General features: G+C 40.6%; 1 protein-coding gene across 1 annotated transcript; it reads right to left on the bottom strand.

The window, feature by feature from the left end:
- Positions 1-254: 254 nt before the first annotated feature.
- LOC140724553 (uncharacterized) lies at positions 255-23,291 on the bottom strand. The gene is made up of 15 exons (XM_073038987.1): positions 23,162-23,291; positions 21,304-21,431; positions 21,129-21,199; positions 20,947-21,045; positions 18,947-19,016; positions 17,045-17,118; positions 16,569-16,679; positions 15,881-16,149; positions 7,436-7,575; positions 6,493-6,563; positions 6,312-6,416; positions 5,806-5,875; positions 3,267-3,340; positions 2,554-2,664; positions 255-1,207 (listed from the first exon to the last, which is right to left on the bottom strand). Exons 2-15 carry the CDS (start codon positions 21,424-21,426, stop codon positions 913-915), a joined length of 1,683 nt encoding a protein of 560 aa, XP_072895088.1. The 5' UTR covers positions 21,427-21,431; positions 23,162-23,291; the 3' UTR covers positions 255-912.
- Positions 23,292-23,530: the final 239 nt, after the last annotated feature.

Raw genomic sequence — 23,530 nt, 5'->3', positions numbered from 1 at the left:
ATGTAAAATAGTTGTTATACTGCATTGCTTAGGGAATAATGACAAGAAAAAAAGTCTGTACATGCTAGAACAAGTGATGGAAGAGCACTTCCGGGTTTTCGATTCGCTGAATTCGCGGATAAGGAGGGCCAACTGTACTTCAAATCTGTGTCCTGAAATTGCCTCATGAACTGTCAATGTTTGGCAGAAGTAAATAAAGCAGAAATGCTGCATTGTATCACACAACTTTAAAAACACACCCTGCCACTCAGCTCTGGAATACCATCTACCTTTATTCTTATTCCATGTTTTCCCATGGACATAATAGTACAATTTACAACTCTACCGTAAATATATCAATGCTACAGGTATTAGGGCCAGGTTATTCATAGCATGTAAATTCGCCCATTGCACAAATGCAAGAATTACAGCAAACCAAGGTAGATATTTAATGTACAAAATGGGTGTACACAACACATTCTTTCCCTGTATACTTAAAACACTTAAGTGGTACATTGAAGATTTGCTGCAACAGAATTTCTGAAACATCCAGCAATTGGAAAATTATCTCAGACGCATGAACCAAGGCAGAAAAGAACTACAGAAACATGTTCACACAATCAATGTAAATGTACAATTTTGTGGGCTATCTACTTGAAGCAATGCATAAGAAAAAATGGAATTGTATTCACTATTATAGAAAGGCAAAAAAAGATTAGCTAATGAAACCAATATTGATAGCATGTAAATTACTTTCTCTAAACAAAACTGAATTGCAAGTCAAAAGTACTGCATGTTAAACATATTGTGCCTTTTTAAAATGAAATTTGTAATCCTTTGACAGAAATTCACCGATTCCTACTTGGTTTATAGTTATAGTACACCAATTTTCACTTAGGGTAAAAGTCCAATTTATGAAGTAACAAACAATATTCATTCAGCACTCTCAGCAGAGGGTGATCTGGATCGGGATTTTGACCGTGAACAAGACCGGGATCGAGAATGAGATCTTGGGCGCTCTGCCGACTCTGGGGATTTAGCTGGTGAAGGAGAACGGCCTTTCTGCTCCTTAGCAGGCACAGGTGATCGGCTACGAGAACGTGTTTTACTGCGACTCCTGCTCTTTGACCTACTGTAGGACTTGCGGCCTCTGGACCGAGATCGGCTACGTGTTCGGCTGCGAGATCGCGACGAACTGCGGCTACGGGATCGGGACCTGCTCCGAGACCTGAAAAGAAAATTAGAATTGTAGAAGTCAAGTACCTTTGAGCATTTACGCACCAGGACAGGAGGAATTCAATTCTTAAACACATCAACTCACAAATCAAGAAAAATCCTGAATTTCCAGTTACATTATATCCTACCTCTGAATTTGACTTAACACCATTCAAATGAAGCCCAGAGGAGTAACTGATCATATGACTTAACACATAACTGCCTTGAGGACTCAACATTCAATTCAGTGGAGAAAAATACTGCGTTAAAGATTTTGATAGACAAAGGGTTAACACTGCCTTTTTGAGAATGGAAACCAGTTTGTAGTTTAGTTTGTTATAGATATGGCTTTGGCATACAGCAGAGATTCTTAGAATAAACACCTGCAGTTGTTTCTCGTAAGAATTAGACTCAAGGATATGAGAAACTGTTTGTACACAGGACTGAATGTTTAATTTTTGGTTGTTGCTGTTTATCACGAGAACCACATGATGGTTCTGATAGATGGTTGTGATAGCTCATCTTTTCTAATTCACAAGGTTAATCAAACAACATTTGCACGTTATCAATTTGTACATGCATAAAAGGAGCTGTATTACTTGGGAGTTCAAAACTCACCATTCGAGGTTCCACTCCCCACAATATCATAAATAAAGCCCTCTACTTCAAAGTCCGTTTAATTTACTTGTGATCAACTTTAATCGAATTTCCTTAGCAAATTAATTTTCCTAAGTCTTTCCAGCATGTTGCAGAACTGGACAATTTTGATAACAGGTCCATCTGTAACATTATCTCTTCCCCTTTTCAACAAATGCCATTGACAAATATTCCCTTATTTCAGAATTCCACCATCTGCATAATCTTCTATGTTACAGATCTATGTTCATCTCTATCCTGTGTTATTTATCCTCCATTTACAAGATCTCTTAGAGAAATACCTCCAATCAACAAGCCTTCGTCTTTTCTCAGCTGCCAAGTGCAAAGCCTACCACAAGTTTCCACCCCATCGACATCTCCTTTGTTCCCTCACTTCTCCTCTGCCACGTTAAATTGCACATGCTTCCCAAACGTCTTATTCTGATGCACAATCACCAACCTGAAATTCTAAATCACCCCCCAATGCACAAGAATGGATTGTACTACTAAACCACCCACCTGCAATTCAAGACATTCTCTAATACAAAAATATTCAACCCGTTATCAAATATCCTCTTTTGAAAACTGGTGTTTATTACAAAATCAGTATCTCAAAATGCTAGCTTTCAACCAAAATTTCACAGCACACCCCAAAAGAATGCAATATGGTGTAACCAAACACAGCTTTCTTTCCAATACCAGACAGCAGTCTCCAGCATTTACCTGTATTGTTTACGTTCTTCAATCAGTCGGATCCTCCTCCCGTTAAGTTCAGTCCCAGACAACTTATCAAGTGCATTCTTCAAGTCACTATAGGAGGCAAATTCTACAACTCTGAATGAAAAATGAAATGAGAAAAAATTGCTTCATTAACATATCAGAGAATGTACACAAAATTGCCGCAAAAAATATCTAAGCAGGTAAGTGAATAATTGAGGTGGGAGGAGAGCTAAATGGCAACATGCATAGACACCAGGCAAAAATAATGGCTACTAAGAGAAGCTAGATCCAAAGTGTCATCATAAGATTTGAATTTCAATATTTCATATTATAAATAGGAAAGGACCCAACCAACCATTAACAAAATTCTGATCAAGTTAATCTAGCTTTGAAAACAGAACTTTAAAACCAGTCAAGATATCACTGACATCTGCAGAAAGCAGAAAAAATGTTCCAAACCATACAAAAACTGTAAGATAGTAATTCTGAAGTAATTGATATACAAAACTACAGTTCAAATTCAAAACCAAATTCTAGGTGCAAGGTCAACGGAAAACACAGTGTTTGCATTATTTTAGCATGTTAAATCAGGCTATGAAAACCCCAATTCAATGTTTAACGTATATGATCACTTTTACTGATTTTATCAACAGACACTTTCTGTTCAGATCAGCAGTTTCATGCAGTCACGATACCAATTTGTCTTGTAAACTTACCCTTCATTGAGTTTATGTCTGTGTGCATCTGCAAAAGTCACTTCGCCAGCCTGTCTCATAAAGTCCTTCAAATCCTAAACAAGATCAGATCAATTATGTAAAAAGCAGCATATTAAAACACTTGTTCTGTTGTTTTCCAATATACAAGATTATTGGAAAAATTGTTTAAAAACAATTCTAAATACAAAATTTGTATTACCTTCCTGTACAATTCCCTAGGCTATTCACCCAGCCAAATGCAACAATCACTTGGAGAGGTACCACCACGACTGCAGACAAGATGGTGCTCTTCACCACCCACTTGACCGATGCTATCATTCGATGCGAGCCTTCCCGGACATCGCCCCAACCTTTAAAGGCAGACGCTGACATTGCCATAGGAACAAACATTGCTACTCTTGCGCCGTACCAAGGACTCCTCACCTCACTCCAATCGAGCTTCCAACCAACCCTACTAGCGAATTTCTCCCACTTCTTTCAACCAAGGACCTCATCTTAGAGAGGGTGCCAAGAACTCTTGACTTTAGGAAGACACCATTTTCGGGGCGCAGCACGGAGCACTGGCATTAACCAAGTGCTCACCATACACAGATCTAGATCACCAAATGACAAACGAAGGAGCGGACTGGCATTTCAACTAGGCCCAAGAGACCAAGCCAAAGCGATTAGGAAAACCAACGGCACTCCTCGTCACAAGGCCCACGACATAACGAGAGGCTGGTAAATAAAGGTTTTAATATTTGGTTAAACTTTGTAAACATTAAGCATAAAAACCAAACAAATGTCATACTTAAGGCTTTCAAGGTTAACAAACAGGTTAAATTGACTGAACTTCCAGAAATCTAACTAAATAATACTGCAAAGTAAGCAGTTCACAAACTCCTCAATACCACTATTTACTTGCACAGAAGGCAAGCATTTAATCAGCTTCCCCACTAATGCAGATAATATGCCCAGTACTTGCCTTCTGTGTGGGCAAGAATCTATTTCCCCTCCCCAGTCACCTGAAAGGAAGTCTTGTGAGAAATCATGGGCATTAACCCACACCTCACTTCAGAAATATTCCTCTTCTCGCAATGGGGCTAACAGGATTGACATCACCTCAGACACTCAGCAAATACTCAAATTTAATGGTGCTGGAAGCTCTGAGAATAATTCAGGTTCCAGCCTTCCAAAAAAAAAGTCAGCAAAACTAAACAGAAGATTAAAATTTGCACAATGGAACATGGAATCGCAACAGAAGAGCTTTCAAAAGTTAATACAAGGAATTACAAAACAGCTATGATAGAAAGATATGTTGTATTTGACCAAGTCAATTTACAGTAAAGGAATGCAGATCATTAATCACTAAGCATTGAGTTTGAAATAATATGTAGACCAATGCAACAAATATAGGTTGAGCACTCCTTATCTGAAACTCCAAAGTCAGAAAACCTCTGAAATCCTAAATTTTGTGTACTGACTTGACATCACAAATGGAAAATTCCACAAGGTGCTGGGAAGATTGCCAAACAATGGGCAGACCTCTGCACCACAGTTAGCTTTGAGAAATGACCTCACATATGTAATGAACAGAAGTTAATGAGAAACAGCACAGAAAGCAAAATAAAGATTATCTCAATCTTGTATTGAAGGAGTGGATTTGTCAATGTCAGAGTGAACATACACTGCTTAACGGTATACTGACCATGAAACAAATATCACTACGAACTAAAAATTGAAGATAATAGTGAACATTCAACAGTCAGAGCATTAAAATTTTAAAAATTTGTTACAATAAAACATCTGTTGATCACGAGGCAGCAGAAAAATTCAGTGACGTTTGCCAAGATAGCTTCTGATGAAGAATTAATACACTGAATGTCTGCCATCAGTACATACGTGATGAACAAGTGCAAGACAAAGACAGCTTATTGGTAGCACGCAAGTTCCGAGTCGGGAATAATGCTGATGCCAAACAGCCACTGACTGCCCACCTGAGCGGCCAAGCTACCTACACCTATTAAAAATATTATATAAAACTACGTCAAGATATAGCTATTAATGCAATGGATTTCATATTTAGACTTTGGTCCCATCCCCAAGGTGTCTCATTATATAATGATACAAATATTCCAAAATCTGAAATACTTTCAGCCCCAAGCATTTCCAATAAGGGGTGCTCAACCTGTATCACTACCCACAGCCTTGTTTACAACTCTGTGGCCAACTTCATCTAGCTAAGTAATTAGATGCAGGAAGGGTACAGCAACAATTTTTTTTCCATCCCCAAAGCCAATTGAGCAGCATTTTAGCAGTAGTAAATTGCAGTTTCACCCCAAATTATCTATGACTACATAACAATTGCTTGCTTGTTATCTTTACCACTGGATTAAAACTGAATGAGTGGGCCTTCAATCTAAGGCGTACCCTTCACTGTAAAGAGTCTTGACCAACCTTGAAAGCCCTATTTATACTTAATTCAAAAGGAATTAGCAGTTTCATTTTACAATTTGTGAGCAGTTTACAACACAAAAGACAACTGTTTTATGTAACATACCTGCCAGCTGACTCGCGAAGATAGATTTTCAACAATCACTCGGTTTTCAGTACGAATGGGAGGCCCATTTCTAGAAAGAGAATTGATAGAGGGCTCCACTTATTGAAACTGACTGCTTGTGCCCTTGAGTTAATTTAAAGCAACAAAAAAATTCTGAAAACAATCAACTCATTTCCATAGCACAGGCTTAGAAAGACCATCAGTGGTTAAAAGATTATCACTTAAGTGAATAACTTCTCACACTAAACCACAAATAGTGGAAGGGTTTCATGATCAAAATTAAGATTTAAAATTTCTAACTTTAGTAAACTATTTGCCAGTACAGCCAGCTCCAGAAGTCATTAGAGAATTCATGTACAACCAATCTGTATTCTGTCTGGGTAGCCTCCAACCTGATGGCATGAACATTGATTTCTCGAAGTTCCTATAATGACCCCCCCCCCCCCTTTACCAATCCCTTTCTTGCTCTTATTTAAACTACGAAGAGCACAATACATTGGACTCACCTTCCCCCTCCACTACTACGGGACCATCGTGGACTAAAGCGACCTTGAAATCGTCCACCTCCACGTCCTCCTCTAGGACGTGCTCTGGCATGTTCAACTGTAACTCTGAAGACAATAAACTATTAATATTTATAAATATAATTAAAAATACACACCAAGACAATGGCAAACATTTTTATACCTTTCATTGCAGAGTTCTTTTCCATCCAGCTCATAAACTGCATCTTCTGCATCTCTGTAATCCTCAAACTCCTAAAAGAGATTAAATATTTTTTCATTAACAATCTTATGATATGTACTCTCATCACGTGCAAAGCAGTTCATTATTGTTTTAACTGTCTCTCTAGCTAACCTGCTGAGTATTTCTGGCAATACCTTGATTCAATGGGATTATATACCATTTTACCAGGTTGGTTAAGTTATGGAGTAAAATATTTAAAAGTGAGATCACCTGGCTATGCAAAAACTACAATGTTAACAGATATTTACAGGTTTAAACAAAAGACCTGTGATGTTGGACAACAGGCATAAAACAAAACAAGTAAGATTGCAGTTTAGGAGTACTGTGAGAAGTTGAATATCTGAATGTGCAGTGAAGCACAAAAAAATGTAGCCAGAGTGACAAGATTACAGTAGATCATAGAGGATGAGCCAATTATAATTCAATAAAATATGGTATTCACTGAGCTTTTTAATTTAGTATCAAACTGCTGACACACTCCCCCAGAGATTACACTACTGCATAAGAGAAACATGGTTTCATTTTTCACAAAGTTACACCAAGTGGATTTGCGTGATAGGAAATTAATTATCTGAACTCCAAAGTCAAAATGTTATTGTACTCCACTGTGCCCTGGACCAGACCCTTTCCATTAACCAAGAGGTCCGTGGACCCCAGGTTGGGGACCTCTGCCCTAGAAGGCTGTCAGAATAGAAAATGGATGAGATTATACATGGATGAGTGAGAATTACATGGGAGTTAAATAAAGCATGAATATGTTGAGTCAAATGGGTTTTTTGTGTTGAAAATGTGACTTCCATTTCAAATACTGTTATTACAAAAACTACTGAGTTAAACAAGATAAAGCTTTTTGCAATGTTACTTGCAGGAATGATAAACGTACCACAAATCCAAAACCATTCTTCAAATCAATTTCCTTAATTCGCCCATATCCTTTGAAAAACTTCTCCACATTTCTCTCAGTAGCATGAGGGCTGAGCCTCCCAATGAACACACGGCAACTCATCCTGAATAATGGAACACCTAGAAAAAAACATGGGAAGAAAATAAAACTTGATTTCTTGTTACAAATGTTAATACTTATACAGCAGTCTCTGCAGTATTTAACTCATTTAAAAATGGCAATTATTGAAACTTCACCTTCCTTACACAGAAACTGCCACAATAGGTAATATCAATGAAAAATCAATAACTGGTTTCAAATACATTAACACATGCCTCTGCTTTTCATCCAGGGAGTACAAAGCCTGGATTAGGAAAATAGTTTTAAAATATTGTACTAGCACTGCTATTTGCTAGTAGTGAAATGAATTACTAATACAAATTACTAATAATTTGACTTCCATTATTTAATTTCCTTTTGATTGTCCTCAACATTAGAGGTACCAATCATTCTGTTAATCAGAGGTGGTGTGATTACTGTATTGATGTCACCTGACAACAATCATCCTACCACTTCGCTGAAAACAGACTAGCCCTGTTGCCCAAATCAGTCACAGGTAGTTTTCTGCAAAACATGAGAACTGCAGTAGAGTTTAGGCTGCGACAGAAAACACCCAGTACCCCGCATGCCAACGCAATTTATAAAATAGCTAACGAACAAAAAAAGGAAAATCGCTGCACATCTGCAACTTATGAAGGGGGAAAATAAAAATGATTAGGTCGATTTTAGATGCAGTAGCTGTAGTCTGAGTTTTATGCGGTGGATCAGGTTCTGTTCGAGTCTTTTAAGAAAACGGGATTAGAGTATGAAAGAGGAGCAAAGGGCAAAAGTACGGAGCTGCTGGGGCACGGGCGGGCGCGGTCACAACGGGCGGAACGCGCACTTACCCGCACGGATATTAACACAGAGATCACGGAAATAAAAACAACACAAATCATCTCAGCTGCTGCCTTGCATTTACAGACTATCTGCTCAGCTCAATCTGCGCTTTAAAATTAAAAGTCGAAGTGGGGGAGAGATAATAGTAGAGTTAAGGGAGTCAGGTGCAGGCAGGGTGGGGAAGGTACTTTCCACAGGCCTCATTACAGGCCCCACCTCAGGGCCGCCGCGCTCAAAATGGCGGCGGAAGGCCTCGCGGCTTCAATTAACCCGGGCCTTGATCACTAGAAAAAGGGAGACCCGCTCCCGGACACGGACACCGACAGCGGCGGAGGGGAGTGAAGGCTTCTCAACCTTCACCTCACTGGCGCAGGTGGCAATGCCACTTGACACACAGCACCCACCACATTCGCATCGTCCACAGGGCCCGAACTCCACCCGCGCAACAGCCTCGGCCGAAGCTTCCGATCGACCACACGACTGAGGCTACGGGGGTAATACCTCACCTCACCCCACCCCACCCCCGTTTCAATCAAAGCCGAAAGAAACCGATTAAATTAATTTCAGACCTAAACACCCATTAGCACCACTGTTACCTGCTCACAGCCGCTGCGGGAAATGATGCAGCTTAAATAAAAGTCGACGACAAAATGGAGATCGCAAACTAATCCTCCGTTGAGTCACTTCCGGGGCGGGGCACGATTGCGCAAATAACGAGTTGCATCATCCTTAATTGTTCAGGGGAGGGGATGGAGTGGAACTGAAGCTGTTGCGAATCACAGTGCAAGTCTACCATTGCCTCTGCTTGCTCCTGCCCCATTGAACTCGTGTCCTCATACCTCGACTTCATTCTATCCCAACAACAACACACACAAAATGCTGGTGGAACACAGCAGGCCAGGCAGCATCTATAGGGAGAAGCTCTGTCGACGTTTCGGGCCGAGACCCTTCGTCATTCTATCCCCCTTGGTTCAGTCCTTTCCCATCTACATCCGTGACACTTCTCATGCCCTCGATCTCCTCACTAACTGTCAATTCCCTGGCCCCACCACGGATGTCCAGTCCCCATACACTTCTATCCCCATCAATAAGGCCTTAAAGTTCTCTGCTCCTTTCTCCACTTCCTCCGTTTGGTGGAACTGGTCCACACCCTCAACAATTTTTCCTTAGGCTCCTCACATTTTCTCCAGACATAGAAACATAGAAAATAGGTGTAGGAATAGGCCATTCGGCCCTTTGAGCCTGCACCGCCATTCAGTATGATCATGGCTGATCATCCAACTCAAAACCCTGTACCTGCTTTCTCTCCATACCCCCGATCCCTTTAGCCACAAGGGCCATATCTAACTTCCTCTTCATAGGCTACGTAGAACAGTCCATGTTCCAAGCCATCCCTGGTAATGCTCCCCAATTCTTCCTCCACTACACCACCACATTGGTGCTGCTATATGCACCCATGCTGAGCTCATCAATTTCATCAGCTTTGCATCCAACTTCACCCCCCCTCCCCACGCTCGCCCTTAAATTCATGGCCAATCTCTGACATCTTCCCTTTCTCTATCTTTCTATCTCCATCTCAATGTTGACCAACATCTTTTATATCCCTATGGTTATCTTGACTATACTTCTTTCCACCCTACCTCCTGTAAAAAAGTGCTATATCCTTTCCTCAGTTGCTTCAACTTCACCACATCTGTTCTCAGAACGTGGTTTTCATTTCCAGAACATCAGAGATGTCCTCCTCCTTCAAAGAACAGGGTTTCTCTTCATCCACCATTGAAGCTGCCCTCACCCGTCTCCTCCATTTATTTACCAAACATACATGCTCACTCCATATTCCCACTGCCTTAACTGTGATAGAATTCTTCTTACCCTTACATACCACCCCATGAACTTTTGTATTCAACTTCTGCAATCTCCAAAGGGTTCTTGCCACCAAACACATCTTTACTTTTCCCCCACCTCCCGCTTTCCTGAGGGATTGCTCCCTCCATGATCCCCTTGTCCATTCATCCCTCCCCATTAATCTCCGAAGCAGCTGAGTTGCTACACTTGCCCTTTTACATCCTTACCTCCATTCAAGGCTCCCAACAGTCCTTCCAGGTGAGGCAGCACTTAACCCATGAATTTGCTGGGGCTGTCTATTGAATCTGGTGTTTCCGATGCAACTTCCTCTACATTGGTGAGCCCTATTGTAAATCGGTTTGTGGAGCACCTCTGCTCCATCGGCCAAAAGCGGAACCTCCCGGTGGCACATTTTAATTCCTGTTCCAGTCCGTGGCCTTCTCTTGTGCCATGATGGGTGGAGGAGTAACACTTTATATTCCATCTGGGACAGCCTCCAACCTGATGGCATGAATATCAATTACTCCTTCCGGTAAAAAAAATTGACTTCCCCCCCCCCCCCCCATTCCCCCATTCCCCCATTCCCCACTCAGGCCTCGTACCTCTTCTCAGCTGCATATCAACTCCCTCTGGGTGCCCTACTCATTCCCTTTCCCCTGTAGTCCACTGTTCTTTCCGATCAAATTCATTCTTCTCTAGCCATTTATTTTTCCTACCTACCTGGCTTCACCTATCACCTTCTAGCTATCCTCCTTCTCCCCCCACTTTCTGGCATTTTCCCTTGTCCTTCCCAGTCCTGAAGAAGTGTCTCAGTCCAAAGCATCGACTGTTAATTCCTTTCCATAGATGCTGCCTGACCTGCTGAGTTCCTTAAGAATTTTGTGTGTATTGCTTTGGATTTTTAGCATCTGAAAATTTCTCGTATTTAAGATGTTAGTGTGGTTCCTTTAACTTCAGCTGAGTGATGGATACCTGAAGTAAACTCAAATTCATTGCCATGGTGTAAGGTGAGTTACATTTCAAAACCTCGCTTGCAGTAACTTTATAGGCACGTAGGTACAGACAGCAGTCAATGATACAAGGCAGTAACAAGAAAAGTGCAAAAACAAAACAGTGCAATTAAAAAGATAAGTCACTCCATGACAGTACAAGTTGTTCTATAGTGATTGTGCAAGTCATTTCAAGAATCCTGATGTTTTTTCAATCAAGTCATGTGGGTCTATAGGTTTCTGTAAGTCCTGCTGAATGGACAGAAGAAAATAGCAATGTCCTCTTAAGCATACGCCACCATTCGTCATTATTGTGACAGACTTAGGAGTGGCCTTAACTCCTCAACCAGTCCTCAATACTGCAAGCTTTTTAAAAAGCTCTCTATTTCTTTAAATAACATCATATGATCTAGCCACCACAACACTCCAAGGTAGCCCAGAGACTGACCACCTTCTGCAAGAAATTCCTATGAACCTCAGTTTTAAATGGCTGTCCCCATACCCTGTTATTATACCCCTTTGTTGGTGACTCTCCCACTGATGAAATAATCTCAACATCCTGTCATGCCACTTTGGAACTTGTTTGCTTCCATTAAAGTGCAAAAATACATCCCTGGGCACAGACATTGTTATCCTCTGTGTCCTCTTCACTTCCCAGCAATCCACCCTTGATACCTCACACCCTGTCATCCGTTTCCCCAAATCTCTTGGGAGAGTTCTCTGAGATTATTAACTTCTTGTTTCCGCTGTCTGATGTACCCAGACTGTTTTAAGAAAGCATGGCGGTATCTCAACTTTCTTAGGTATTTGTGAAGATTCTTCTACAATTCATCTGGGTCAACGGTTACTTGGTTTCACATGGATTTTGTGGGCGCTGTGGTAACTGATGAGTTTATTGTAGATGGAGACCGCCACAGATGGGATAGGTGGGCAGTTTGGGAAATGGTGCACTCCTTCCATCAATTTCACAAGCCTCTGTATGCTCTTAACAAGTAGACTGTGGCGCTCAGTGCAATCTTGAATGCACCTTTTCTATTTTGAACTGTCTCAAGTTGAGGACATCTTTGAAAATGTTTTTGAATAGTTCTTTTACTGTGTACCTGATAATCTATTACTCTGATGAAGCTCAAAGTAGATTGCCTGTTTTGGAAATCGGTTCAGATTGGCAACATCTTCCCCATAATTTCCATCAGCACAGGTGCACAAGGCTGTATGCTTAGACCCCTATTCTGCTCGCTTTATACTTATGACTGTGTGGCTAAGTACAGCTCCAATTGCATTTTCAAGTTTGCTGATGACACCGCTGTTGTAGGCCGAATCAAAGGTAGTGATGAATCAGCATATGAGAGAGATTGAAAATCTGGCAGTTGAGGTCACAACCATCTCTTACTCAATGTCAGTGAGACCAAGGAGCTGATTATTGGCTCTTGAACAGGGTGGGGGGGGGGGTGGTAACTTCACTCACCCCATCATTGAAATTAGATTCAACTTTATTGTCATTGTGCCAAGTACAGATACAAAGCCAAATAAAATGCAGTTAGCATCTACCAAGAAATGCAAGTGTTATTTACAAAATAACTGCAAATAAAAAGCGCTACAGCACACAAATATAAAAGTACTGAGACAGTGCAATATGGGTGCAATACTGCTTAGCACTGTGATATGAGGTTCAGCAGGGTCACAGCCTCAAGGAAGCTCTTCCTGTGCCTGATAATGCGGGAGTAGAGGCTCCTGTAGCGCCTACTGGATGGGAGGAGAGTAAAAAGTCCATGGTTAGGGTGAGATGCATCTTTGAAAATACTTTTTGCCCTGCCTAGGCAGTGTTTATGGTAGATGTTCTCAATGGTGGGCAATTGGTGCTGGTAATCTGCTGGGCAGTTTTCACCACACGTTGGAGAGCTTCGCGGTTCGATCCGGGACAATTGCCATACCACACTGAGATGTAGTTGGTGAGTATGCTCTCAATGGTACAGCGGTAAAAATCCGTCGATATCCTGGGACTGAGGTGAGCTTTTTTGATGCTCCACAGGAAATAAAGGCGCTGTTGCACCTTTTTGATCAGGTTGGATTTCAGGGACCTGATGAGATCTTTGGAAATGTGGACACCGAGGAATTTGAAGCTTGATACCCACTCCACTACAACTCCATTGATGTAGATGGGGACTTGAGTGTGGCTCCTAGCATGCCTTAGTCCACGATGATCTCCTTGGTCTTCTGAGTGTTAAGGGCCAGGTTGTTGTCGGCACACCACGTGGCCAGGTACTGTACTCATCCCTGTAGGCCATCTCATCAGCCCCTCTGATCAGGCCAATCACTGTGGTGTCATGTGCGAACTTGATTATGGAGTTAGAACCATGTACAGGGACGCAGTCATAGGTGAAAAGGGAGTACAGAAGAGGGCTCAATACACAGCCTTGAGGCACGCCAGTGTTTGGGTGAGAGTGGAGGAGATATTGTTTAACTTAACAGATTAGGGTCTGGTAGTCAGAAAGTCCAAGGTCCATTTGCAGAGGGATGAGCTGATACCAAGCTGGCAAAGTTTAGCGATCAGCTTGGAGGGGGTCACAGTATTGAATGCCAAACTAAAGTCAATAAACAATATTCTGACATAAGAGTTGGGGCCCACAACCTATGACTCACTTACAAGGACTCATCTCACGTTATATTTATTGCTTATTTATTATTATTTCTTTCTTCTTGTATTTATTTGCACACTGGTTGAACAAGACAAATGGTGTTTCATTTACTCTATTCTGGTTAATATTCTATTATGGGTTTATTGAGTATGCCGCAAGAAATTGAATCTCAGTGTTGTATATGGTAACAAATGTACTTCGATAAAAAATTTACTTTGAACTCAGATTTTTGAGTTTTCCGCCCATTTAGAAAAAAAACTATGCTTTTGTTCCTTCTACCAAAGTGTATGATCATACATTTCCTGATGTTTCATCTACCACTTCTTTGCCCACTACTCTACCCACTTCAATGTTACTTCACTATTAGTCTGCCAAGTTAATCTTTACAATTTGAACTGTTTCTAAGCTAGTTACTGGAGACAAAGAAAATTGCAGTAATATCTCTACAAACACATTCTAAACAGTAAAATGCCCATAGAAGAGGTGATTTCTACCTTTGTTCATTTGAAAAATCTAGTTCAATACTTCACTCCTGAAAATCTGTCATTGTGAAGAATACCATGTTCAGCAATTTACAGCTTCCAAACCAAGCAACTTTGGGCAAAAATCTTCAGGATCAGATTTATTATCACTGATGTCATGAAATTTGATGTTTTATGCCAACAGTGCAGTGCAAGACAGAAATTACTGTTACACTAAATGAGGTAGTGATCATGGACAGTTCAAAAATCTGATAGCAGAGGAACTATTCCTAAAAGATTTGAATATGGGTCTTCAGTCTTCTTATTGGCACAAATCTTCCCCCCTCACCACCTACCTCTTCAACCCTTCCATATTTAGTTCCTATCCCTTTCTTCCTCCACCCATCCACTGAAGCTTTCATACCTGGCCAGTGTGTGCAACACTACCAGACACGCTGAATACAGCACTCAACTGGTCCCATTCCCCCCCAGTACTCCATTAGACACTTGATTCCTGCTCCAGGATATGCCCCATTGGAACACTTCCCCAATGCCCAAATTTGTCGCTATTTAACTGCCATTAAAGGCCTAACAAACATAATTGAATTAAATGTTGAATTAAAAAATAAAACAAAGCAACATGCACACAAGCTTCTTGCAACGAAGCCACATTCTCCATGACTGTAGACATCTTAAAAGTTCTGCTTCTGAAGCAGTTTTAGTAACAAAGCTGGAGTGAAGAAAAAAGATTTACTTTTGTGTTTGTAATCTTTTTACAACCCAAATATGTAAAAATAAATTTCAGTTTAAACCAGCCTGAGTTTAGTTTCATGCTTTCTAAACATTGTTCAAAAGTAGCCTAAACGATCCAAAATAATTTAACGTAACACAGCAATCTGATAGGGCAAAGTCAATATTCACTTATCCATCTTCATTTCAGATCACTAATTCAGGCATTTACATTCCCCGATCTACTAGATACTCTGCCCCAATTTCAAACAGGCAAGAATTCACTCAAATGTTTAAAATAGTAAAAAGACACATTTAAACTTGTGAACAAATCAAGAGGAATATAAATCATTATTGCTAGCTACTCCAATCCTAAAATAGAGTACTATTTGGAAGGTAAGTCACTACTGACTTCAGTTCTTTCAAAAATGAAGAACTGAACAAATTTCAGATTCAAGATCTTAGACCATATCAATAAAACATCCACATAGTGGAAAAACGAGTAGTTTCAATGAACTAGGTTTGCAACTTTTATTCAAAGAAAAACATAATGTAATGAAATACACTATTTATCCAAGGAAAAACGAGGTTTTGATACAAATCAAGAGACATCTTTAAATTCATTAATTGCACATTTTGGTGGAATAAATGGGCATACACAATTTTTTTTGAAGGACTGCATATGTAAACAATACAATTCAAACATACTTTCAAGAATTGCAAGCACTCTGGTCCCAAGCAAACAAATTAAGTTTCATATTTTTTTAACATGAACTACTTTCTATAACTTGCATTTACTTGGGTATACGACCACCTTAGTTATAACATACCCATCACCCATAGCTTAATCTGCACTTGCACCAGAAGGTGACCTTGACAACGACCGAGAACGCGAGCGAGATTGAGAACGTGGCCGCTCCAATGATGCAGGAGATTTGGCTGGTGAAGGCGAACGAACTTTTTGTTCTCTGACCGAGGCACGGGATCTGCTGCGAGAACGGGATTTACTGCGACTTCTACTCTTTGACCTACTGTACGATTTTCGGCTCCTGGAGCGAGAACGACTACGAGACCTGGAGTACGTGCGGCTACGTGAACGTGACCTGCTGCGAGATCTGCAAGGGAAAAACAATAATACTCAAGTGCTATTTTCTGAAAGTCACTGTTTAAAAAACAGGCATTTCAATTGACAGCCAAATTATTCCTTGCAGAACTAGTTTTCAAAATATGTCACATCCTGAAAGTCGCTAGTGGAAAAAAATCTGAATTTGATTCTGTATTTGAAATATCATCTGAACACCAAACAATTCCTTCCTGGCTTTCAATATGATTTTATCTCTGCACTAAACAGCTTCACAAGTTTTGCATCCACCCCATTTCTCCAAAAGTACTAATACAAAATCAATTGAAGTATGCCATGCGTTTTATGATCGAAAAATTTCTCACTAAGGAACTGCTTTAAGTCATTCAGTAAATTCAAATCTAATCAACGTGGTCTTGATATAAGAGAACAGAAAATTTGTTCAGCACTTACCTGTGATGTTTAGGTTCTTCAATCAATCTAATCTTTCTTCCATTTATTTCTGTGCCAGACAGTTTATCAATTGCATTCTTCATATCACTGTATGAGGCAAACTCAACCACCCTATGTAAAGAATATATAATTGTTACACAAAATTCTACTCGAAATGTAACAAGTACACAGAACAAACAGCTTATGTTAAACTGCTCAGGTTATGGCTAAAAATTATAATACTATTTGAATATAATACTGTTAAAGATGTTTTAAGCAAGCAACTTAAGTGTTGGTATCCTTAATGCCAAAGTGTAATCTAAATCCACTAATAGTTGACAGGTGGTCATCACCAAATGTAACTTTGTTCCTACTTTTGAGATCAATTTGGTAAAATGTTGTTTAACTATGTTCACACATACAATTTTACAAATTCTTCATGCTAACTACCAGTAATTTGGCTAACATGGAAGTTAAATTCCTTTTATTTCACTCACCCTTCATTCATTTTGTGCCGGTGTGCATCTGCAAAGGTAACTTCTCCAGCCTGTCTCATGTAATCCTTCAGATCCTATATAAAATAAAATAAATTAGGTTAGAAAATCACACGCATTACACCCACTGTCTTTTATAAAATCACTACAAATGAAGCCAAAGCTAATTCATTAAAATTTATTACCTTCCCGCACAATTCCCTAGGCTATTCAACCGGGCAAATGCAAGAAGAACTTGCAGAGGTATCATCACGACTGACGACACGATAGTGCTCTTCAGCACCTGCTCCACACGAGCCCTCCCGGACATCACCCATCCTAAAGGTGGATTTTGGCGGCGCCATGGGAACAGGAATTGCTAAATCTTGTGTTGTTATCAAGGACGCCTCACTCACTCCAAATCGAGCTTCCAAACAAACCTACTAGCGAATTTCTTTCAATCAAGGACCTTAGTTTAGACAGCTCTCACACTTTGACTTTAGGACAATTCGTTACCAGCATTTTCAGAGGCGCAGGAACGAACCCGAGCACTTAAGCTAGTGCCCACCAATGTTGGTCAGACCAGCATAATACAGATCACCAACTGAATGAAACGTAGGACTGGCAATTCAACTAGGCCCACCAAGAGACCAAGCCAGAGCGATTAGGAAAACGTCACTCGTCACAAGGCCAACGATACGAGAGGCTGGTAAATAAAGGTTTTAATATTTGGTTAAAAGGTTTGTACACAATTCAACACAGAACCAAGCAAAAATGTCAAACTAATGGCTTTCAAAGACAAATTACTTAAATCACAGAGTCATTGTTAAATATTCTTGAAGCTAGAGTATTATGAAAATCTTGTAAATGGACAATTTAAAAAGTTCAGTATTGTACATATTTGAATCAATTTTCCTAGCTACCATTCCTTCCAGGAGTCAAGAATTCAGGCTTAGCTTTGGCTAATTGTCTGCACAAATGACCCTCACTGCCTTTAATACTTAAAAATGACCAACCACTATTTCCAAAAAGGAAGTCATGGGCTCTTAACAGTACTAATGGAGGATTTCAACGCATTAATAAAGAAAGAAAAAGCTAATCTACATTAGAGTTAAACCCTGACACTATTCCACAATTTCTAGTTGGCACATGCATATGGCCGAAAAAATGTCAAGATTGGCATTGGGTGCAAAGCAGAAATATCCTTTAAATACCCAGCCTTACTTAAGATTGATAAGATTGTGGAGCAGGTGCTCACCATGGAATCAAATCCAGTATTAAGTCATCAGCTTCAGAAAAATGGAAACTGAAGGACAACATTTACAATAAAGGCTCGTTTCACTACAATAAATGTTTACGAACACTTTCACATACAGTTAAAAGGCAAATTTGGGAATGAGTAATTATATTAAACAAGCACACCTGACAAGATTTTACATAAAAGGCAGGCCGAGGTTTTTGCAGTTTCCTAAAGATCCAAGATACCACTAGGAAGAAAACATAAATAACAGCACCATCTAAAAAAAATTGCACCTTTGTGTGCCAATCAATTTGCTTAAAATTAATCTTTCATTATACACATTAATACCACCCCACTTCCTTCTTCCTCCTCCAAGCCCCATAAACACACACATGCACACACATACAAATCCATTTTGCATTAAACTTTGTAAAACCGTTAACTAATTCCACTCATTCCACAGACAAGGCAAATTTCAGTTACATTTTTGCAGTGCTTGCTTTTGCAGATTTTGGCTATCCTGTATGTAGGTCTTCGCCAGCAATATATAACATACCTACTTGCTTTACTTCCTGCTTGCAGCTAACCATTAGATCTTTTGTCAGATTCATTATTTTTCATCTCAGAACAAATTTTAATTATGACAAATGAATTAACAGAATTAAGTATAGTTATATGCAACATACCTGCCAACTAACTCTTGAAGACAAATTCTCAACTATCAGTCTGTTGTCTGTGCGAACTGGAGGTCCATTCCTGAAACAAATTACATTAAATGAAATACAGAACTGTGAAGATATCCAGGTTTAAAATTTAAAGGCCTAATTACAAGATACTGATGTTCTATTTCTACAGTTCAGCATTCGACACCATAATCCCCCCCAGGCTCGGCAAGAAACTCAGAAAAACCTCAGCCTGCACCCCACACTGGTGCAGCTGGATCCTGGACATTGTCAGATCAGCTGCAGGTGGTAAGGATGGGCACCCCCCCCCAACCCCAATCCCTCAACACAACTGTGTTGCCACGCACAGCTCCAATCAGATCAAATTTGCAGACAACACAACATTGACAGGCCATATTTCCAACGATGACAGAGAAGTCAACACCGACACAGTGATCCCAAGAAAATAACCCTTCCCTCAAAGTAAATAAAAATGGAGTTGCTCATGGATTACAGGAGGAACAGAAAAAGGGGCTGGCCCCTATTGACATCAATGGGACTGTAGTTGGCAGTGAGTAGTGTCAAGTTCCTCAGTATACACACTGAGGATCTCACCTGGACTGTACATACGTACTGTATGGTGAAAAAAGTACAATAGCACCTTTTCACCTCAGATGGCTGAAGAAGTTTGGTATGAGTCCCCAGATCCTCAGGACTTTCTACAGGGGCACCATCATGAGCATCCTGACTGGTTGTGTCACCTGGTACAAGAACTATATTACCCTCAGTTGCAGGCACTGCAGAAAATGGTGTGAACAGCCCAGCACATCTTTGGATGTGAATTGCCCTCTATTCAAGACACCTACAGCAGCAATATAAAAGGGCCTGGAGGATCACCAAGGAGTCCAGCCACCCAAAACAACAAACTGTTTCAGCTGCTCTGCCTGGCAAATGATACCACAGCTTCTTTCACCAGGCCATCAGATTAATCAATATACATTGACCTGAGCTTATCTGACTGTACATACACATATACAAAACAATTATGTACACAATCTTAGTTTGGTCAAAATCTTCCCACGTTACCCTTATTGCTTGTACATAATGATGGAGACACATCATAAATATTTTTATTACCTCGTGTTGTGAGATGGATGTAAGAAAATCCCAATTTTAATTGATAATATTAGTTGGGTAACATAGAAACAAGTGAAAACTTGTTGTTGCATGTCAAAGTACAAACTCATCATACTAGTGTACAACAAATGCATAATTACAACTTGCAATTATAGTTAGTAATTCAATATTCATTTACTTTTCTCCCCCAAAGACACTGACTCCTACATTGGAATCAAATTCTCTGAGTTACCAATTAGTTAATTGGCTGCTTTTGCACAACCCCTTAAGAAATATGTTACACCACAGCCTGGTCATTAACAGCCATTCCAATAAGTCTTTCTAAAATCTAAGATTAGGAACAGTGCAGTTCTCCCCCCCCCCCCTTAAAATGAAAACGGCGAACAAGTGTTTAAGTAGAATATTCAATCTTGGACATTCAGCTAAACCAGCACATGCTGTACTATCATCTCCTCCTAGCACTGGAACATTGATTATTAGTTTCCTCATGTCTGCCACATAAGTGTATCTATTTGCTTCAACACTCTGAGGCAAAGAGCTCCATATTCTCAATCATTGGGTAGATAAAAATAACAAGTATTGGACCTCTATTTTATAACAATGATCACTAGCTTTGTTCTCCAATCAAAATTTTTTCATACTTAGGGTGTGAATTGTGGTTGTTTGTATGCCTTTTTTGGAGGCCCAGACTTTCCTCATACATAGGTCATCATATTCTTGGCATCATTCTTATTCCCTCACCAATGCCTCTGTAACTTTATTTAAAGCATACTCTTCCCAAGATGAGCAGAACGAGGACATCAATCAATTTCTCATTGGATTGTCTTTATAAACCATCAATGTGGTGCCTAAATAGAAAATATGCTGTTCATCTAAAACAGTCTTACCTTGCCTCACTACGTGGGCGCCGTGGGCTAAAGCGACCCTGGTATCGTCCTCCTCCACGCCCTCCTCTAGGTCGTGCTCTTGCATGTTCAACTGTAACTCTGCAGAAAAAATTTCAGTCAAACTCAACTCATTGTAATATTAATTATAAAGAAAATAATATCCAGGGCAGTTTTCTTTTTACCTTTCACTACATAGTTCTTTACCATCCAGTTCATAAACAGCATCGTCTGCATCCCTGTGATCCTCAAATTCCTAGAAACAGTATCAGTATTAGTTTTCATATTTTGCAATGATTGAAGCATAATATACATAAGTTGTTTTTTTTAAAAGAACACTCAACTGAAAAGCAATCTTACCACGAACCCAAACCCATTCTTCAGATCAATTTCTTTTATTCGCCCATATCCTTTGAAGAATTTCTCCACATCTCTCTCTCTGGCATGAGGGCTTAATCGACCAATGAATACACGGCAGCTCATTGTATCTGATGATATTCCAAAGGGAAAAAATTACCAAAAAAGTTGAATGCAGACCAAATCAGATCTATTGTGACATTACTATCAGTAGAGCAATAAACAAACTGCTTTATAATCAAAATGGTCTCATATCATTCATAACAGAAAAAAAGGTTACATAAAGTACACTTTAATTACCATGACAATCAAAAATCGAGTAGAAATTGAGATTAAAATGACCCACAAGTAGCTGATTGGTAAATGGAAACTATCTCCAGTGAGAAAATCCAATACAAATTGTTGTTACAAAATAAAAACTTGCATGATCAAGTAGGTAGGTCTTCTTCACAGATTAGTTATGACTATTCAGAACAGGTTGTTATGGCTTAAAGGAATGAAAAATAACACTGCTTTGGGATTAAGGCCCACAAAACTATATCGAAGACAAAATGACAGTTGAAATCAACTGAACAACAAAAAAAAAGCTTGAGGGTTAGTCTTATTTCAGTTAGCCAGTGCTTAAGATGTAGACAGACAGAAGTTAGTAAATACAACAGAGGATATGTGTTATTCAAACCAATAGTATGGGAAAGGAGTTCAGGCCGTCATGCAGCACCATACCCCTAGAGGAAATTGGGCCAGGAAGGACTGGAAGAAAACAATAGAACTTAGTACAGCTGACAAGAGTGTTAAATTGAGTATCAATGGAGGAATGTGTGAAATTATGGCCAGTAGGCATTAGAAAGGAATGCTTTTACAAACCAAGTACAAAGGTGCTTGGTTCCTAATTAGCAGGGGAATCAGAAGGATTTAGCTGCTTGGGACAGATGGGGGGAGCAACCAAAGACCATGACAAAAGCTCCAAAACCTTTACGTATAAGAATGTGGCTTGACAAAAGGCAAGAGCATGCTGTTGGAACGAGAACCCACGATCAAATTACATATCCACTCTCATGAGGAGCAATCAGTGGACATAAGCTGTGCCATAGGAAGGTCTCAAATCCAAACTCAATTATATCAAACTGTTGAAACATATGAACGTCAGAACTCGACTCAAAGGCAAAGTAGTACGAACTATTGCCTACAGCTCCAGCAATCCAAGTCTCCAGAGCTTATGCCTTGCTTTCACATTGTCTGCGACCACATGGGTTCCTTCACGCATCGCAGATGTGCGAGTTAAGAGGTTCAAATGGACACTATCCATTGCCCTCAGCGAGTAGGCTAGCGTCGATTCAGGGAGCAGAGGAATGTGCCCAGAATGAAATCGTTCTCAATAAAAATCATACAGAATTATTGTATTTATTGTGGGCTGAAGGGCTCGTTTCTATGTTGCCTGACTCTCTGGGAAAGGAGTCGAACAACTTGGGGGGGGGGGGGGGGGTTGCATCTGGCCAGCCCGAGGATCCACAGTGGTTCATCAGTGGCGAATAAGCCACAACATGAGAAACGGTTAAAACCGCCACCTCTAACCACCCCACCGAAAAAAAAAACTGGACATAAAAGCAGCATTTCCCATTCCCAGTTAGAGGCCCCCCACCATTCATTTGGTGGTGGGATAACATCTGAACGCAGTCGCTGAGCTCCCAAGTCCCGGAGGCCGACCCTCCCGCCTGCGTTACCGAGGTGGAGAGGAAGGCCCTCACCGAAGCCCTAGTCCGACGATCTGTTTCTCTGTTCGCACCGAGAAAACATCCATCCAACCACCCACTCTCACTCGGTCCCTCTGCCCCCCGATAACGGCCAGGCCTCCCGACATTACCTACACAGACGCTCCGTCCCTGTGACGCAGGCGAAATAAAAACCAGCGCACAAAATGGAGGCCGATGCCAAGCGGCGGCCAATCAGGGCGCGCGATGACGTCACGGGAGGGCGGTCCTTCCCCTCGCGCGCGCGCGCGGGCGGGCGGTCTGCTGCTGGGATGGGGTTGTTGGGGCTGCACGATTACTCCTTGGGTTTTGTGATGGTTGTTGAAACAAATGTTGATACCCTAGTAGCTGGACGATGGGGTTAGTGAGTTTGTGGGCCGGTATGTCCCTTTCCTGTGGCTTCTGTATGCATGGACTCGGCATTCCTAGAGGCATCCCGAGTCCTCCTCCTCCTCCATTTTATATGGTTCATGTTCAAGTTC

This window comes from Hemitrygon akajei, chromosome 3 (assembly GCF_048418815.1).
Source record: "Hemitrygon akajei chromosome 3, sHemAka1.3, whole genome shotgun sequence".
Lineage (NCBI taxonomy): Eukaryota > Metazoa > Chordata > Chondrichthyes > Myliobatiformes > Dasyatidae > Hemitrygon > Hemitrygon akajei.
This window is presented reverse-complemented; position numbering and strand designations above follow the sequence as displayed.